The 3542-nt window shown below is 44.6% G+C and overlaps 1 protein-coding gene across 1 annotated transcript in view; it reads right to left on the bottom strand.

Moving 5' to 3' along the window:
• The window catches only part of nfatc1 (nuclear factor of activated T cells 1), a 33793-nt gene that overhangs the window by 9004 nt on the left and 21247 nt on the right, over nucleotides 1-3542 (bottom strand). Inside the window, exons 7-8 of the mRNA XM_014024809.1 lie at nucleotides 2214-2269; nucleotides 1006-1138 (exon numbers count right to left, since the gene is read on the bottom strand). Of these exons, the coding sequence (XP_013880263.1) occupies nucleotides 1006-1138; nucleotides 2214-2269 (189 nt within the window). The remainder of the gene's footprint in view (nucleotides 1-1005; nucleotides 1139-2213; nucleotides 2270-3542) is intronic.

The following is a 3542-nucleotide window of genomic DNA, read 5'->3' as shown; positions in this document are numbered from 1 at the left end:
CATTTTATACGGACCTAAGTGGGGCCCACGTGACGTGGGCGTAGACTATTGGCTCTTCAGAATGCGCGTACGCGCACGGGGGTACCAGAATGCGCGTACGCGCACGGGGGTACCCATCTGCGATAGCCTTAGAGGGCGGAGCTTACACGAAATAGAACAGGAAGTGGGTTCAGGAGGAACAGGAAGCTGCAAACATTCGTCTCACTGACAAAATAAATAAATAAAAATAAAGTTTGTTTCCTCAGTGAGAGAATAAAGGAGCTGCTGCCGTCAGCTCCTCACCTCAGTCTGTTTCTTAAAGTTCAGACTGCAGACATGTTTCTGTCCCTCTGTCCTCTCTCCTCTCTCCTCTGTCCCTCTCTCCTCTGTCCTCTCTCCTCTGTCCTCTCTCCTCTGTCCTCTCTCCTCTGTCCCTCTGTCCCTCTGTCCTCTGTCCTGAGGACAATGCTCCTCTGTCTCAGCAGGGCACTCGTTGCCCCCTCACAGGTCCGGACCGGGCCGGGCGGGTCCAGCTGGACCGGCCTGCAGCTGAGTCACAGTTCTGAGCCGCCCACTGGATCCTGGTTTATATTTAGTTCTGTTTCCTGACCCGACCCGTTACCAGGCTGCAGGTACGGAACAGAACCAGTTTATAGTTTTGTTCCTCCAACAGAAAAACACAAAACGAAAAGTTTCCAATTAATCTGAGAATGAAAAGAAAAAAAAGCTAAAATGTTTCATGTTTGTTTCAGTAAAAATGTAATAAATTCTGTTTAATGATGTGAAACAAACGGTTTCCTTCTAATAAAAAAGTTCATCTAATTAAAACTTCACACAAATCCTGAAACTTCAGCTGCGAGAACAGAAACCCAGAACCAGTTCTGTGCTCGTCTTCATTTGTCTGTTAGCAAAATATCTCATGAACCAAAGAATCTGATGAGTTTGATCCAATAACTCAGTTTGGTTTGAATCCATGGAAACATAAAAACATCTGGATGTTTCTGCTGATGTTGGTGGAAGGTTTACCTGCTGCAGGGATGAAGGTGAACCGTTGGTACTGACTCCTCTTCCTCTTGCCGTTGCAGACGTAGAAGTTGACGTGGACCGGAGCTGAGAGGTGCTGGGTTCTGTAGGGCGGGACTTCRACCAGCAGGAAGTTCTGAAACACAAAAACAAACAGTCCTTACTGTTAGAACATGAACCTCTGCCTCATCTCTTCTCATCATCTAATCTCATCTCATCATCTCATCGTCTAATATATCATTCTCATCTTGTCTCCTCATCTAATCTCATCTCATCCTCTTGTCTCATCTCACCTCATCTCATCTCGTCTCATTTCGCTTCATCTAATCTCATCTCATCRTCTAATATCTCATTGTCTCATCTCTTCATCTCATCATCTCATCTCATTGTCTAATCTCATCTCGTCTCCTCTTCATCTCGTCTCCTCTTCATCTTGTCTCATCTAATATCTCATTGTCTCATCTCATCATCTCATCGTCTAATATATCATTGTCTCATCTTGTCTCCTCATCTTCTCTCATCATATAATCTCATCTCATCTCATCCTCTTGTCTCATCTCACCTCGACTCATCTCGTCTCGTTTTGCTTCATCATCTAATCTCATCTCATCGTCTAATATCTCATTGTCTCATCTCTTCATCTCATCTCATTGTCTAATCTCATCTTGTCTCCTCTTCATCTTGTCTCATCTAATCTTATCTCATCTTGTCTCATCTAATATCTCATTGTCTCATCTCATCTCGTCTCATTTCGCTTCATCATCTAATCTCATCTCATCTTGTCTCATCTCTTCATCTCATCTCATCTAATCTAATCTCATCGTCAAATATCTCATTGTCTCATCTTGTCTCCTCATCTCTCATCATCTCATCCTCTTGTCTCATCTCATCTCATCTAATCTCATCTCATCGTCTAATATCTCATTGTCTCATCTCTTCATCTCATTGTCTCCTCTTCATCTTGTCTCCTCTAATATCTCATTGTCTCATCTCAATATCTCATCTCTTCATCTCAGTCCTGACTCAGTCTGTCATCCTTCAGGACTCAGGTTTGATTGAACTGAACTTTTCCTCTGAACATGACAGAGTTGATCAGATTCTTGTTTCGGATGTTTTAGTTTTTTTGTTCTTGGTTCTGAGTTTGTGCAGCAGCTTTAACCCTGAACCGGGTCTGGATCCTGCTGGTTCTGCTGGTCTTGTGGGTCACTTACAGGTTTGGAGGCGTCTCTCTCCACTTTGGCTTCTGCCTCCCAGAGATGGTGACCGTCTGCAGATAAGAAGAGAAACAAAACCCTGGATCAGAACCAGAACCAACAGCTGCTGGAACCAGACCCAGAAGGTTCTGTTAAACTGGGTTTTTCCCATCAGGCTGCTGGAACCACGAGCCTGTTAAACCGGATCTGGACCTGGTTTAATGAACACGAAGGGAACCTCCGACTCATTAACAGAACCTCAAACCTCTGAGCTGGATCCTTCAGAACCGAGGTCCGTCTCAGACCCAGTGTGTGGGCCGGTTCTGTTTGTACCAGGACTCCAGTACGGCTGATAACCACAGAATGTTCTGGAGTTTTGGATCAACATCTGCTCCCCTCCCTCCAGTTTTTACTGGTTTCTGCTCCCGGCCCACTGTGCTGGACCGGGTCCAACACCTCAGCCAAGAACCGCTCCCTGAAAYCAGCCCCACGTATAAACACAGAACCGATCCTTCAGAACCGCCTTCAGAACAGGTTCCTACTCTCTGAGGACAAACAGAACCAGAGGTGGAGTCCTGACCCCAGTCAGAACCATCAAACAGAACCAGCTCAGTTTTTTGACCCGTTTTGTTTAGAACCTGAATCAAACGGGTCTTTGTGCTCCTGCAGAGGAGCTGGGTGGAGCAGGACTTCAGTGCCCAGAGTGAAGCAGCGAGTTGGACCGGGTCCAGACCTCAGATGGTCCAGTAAATACAAACACATGCGGCGCCGAGACTCAAAGAACCACTTCTCCTCCGACCCAAACGGGCCTGGAAACATCTCATCTTTGTTTCAAACAAGATTCAAAAAGTTCTGGACTCTCATTTTAGCTACTGTTGCAGCAGAACCGGTGCTGCTCCATCGGGTCTCTGATTTACCCTGACCTGACCCAGCAGAACCTGAATGTTTTCAGATCCTTTCAGACGGTCTGCAGAGGAAGAACAGCTGAAGAGTCTGATCCCTCAGAGGCAGAACCTGCAGCCGAACAGAAGCTGAAGACAAAAACTGGTTTTTATTTGAAAGGATCCAGAACCAGAAGCTCGAAAAATCTGGACGAGTCCACGGAGATTAGTTGAAAACAACCAGCTAAAATTAGCACAAATAACAATGAAGCTAAAATAGCACAATAAAGCTAAATTAGCACAAACAAATCTCAAATCTGTCAAAAAAAGCTAATATTAGCACAGCAAACAATAAAGCTAAAATAGCACAATAAAGCTAAAATTAGCACAACAACAATAAAGCTAAAATTAGCACAAAAAAACTAAAATTAGCACAACAATAAAGCTAAAATTAGCACAAAAAAAC

This window comes from Austrofundulus limnaeus, unplaced genomic scaffold (assembly GCF_001266775.1).
Source record: "Austrofundulus limnaeus strain Quisiro unplaced genomic scaffold, Austrofundulus_limnaeus-1.0 Scaffold440, whole genome shotgun sequence".
Classification (NCBI taxonomy): domain Eukaryota; kingdom Metazoa; phylum Chordata; class Actinopteri; order Cyprinodontiformes; family Rivulidae; genus Austrofundulus; species Austrofundulus limnaeus.
This window is presented reverse-complemented; position numbering and strand designations above follow the sequence as displayed.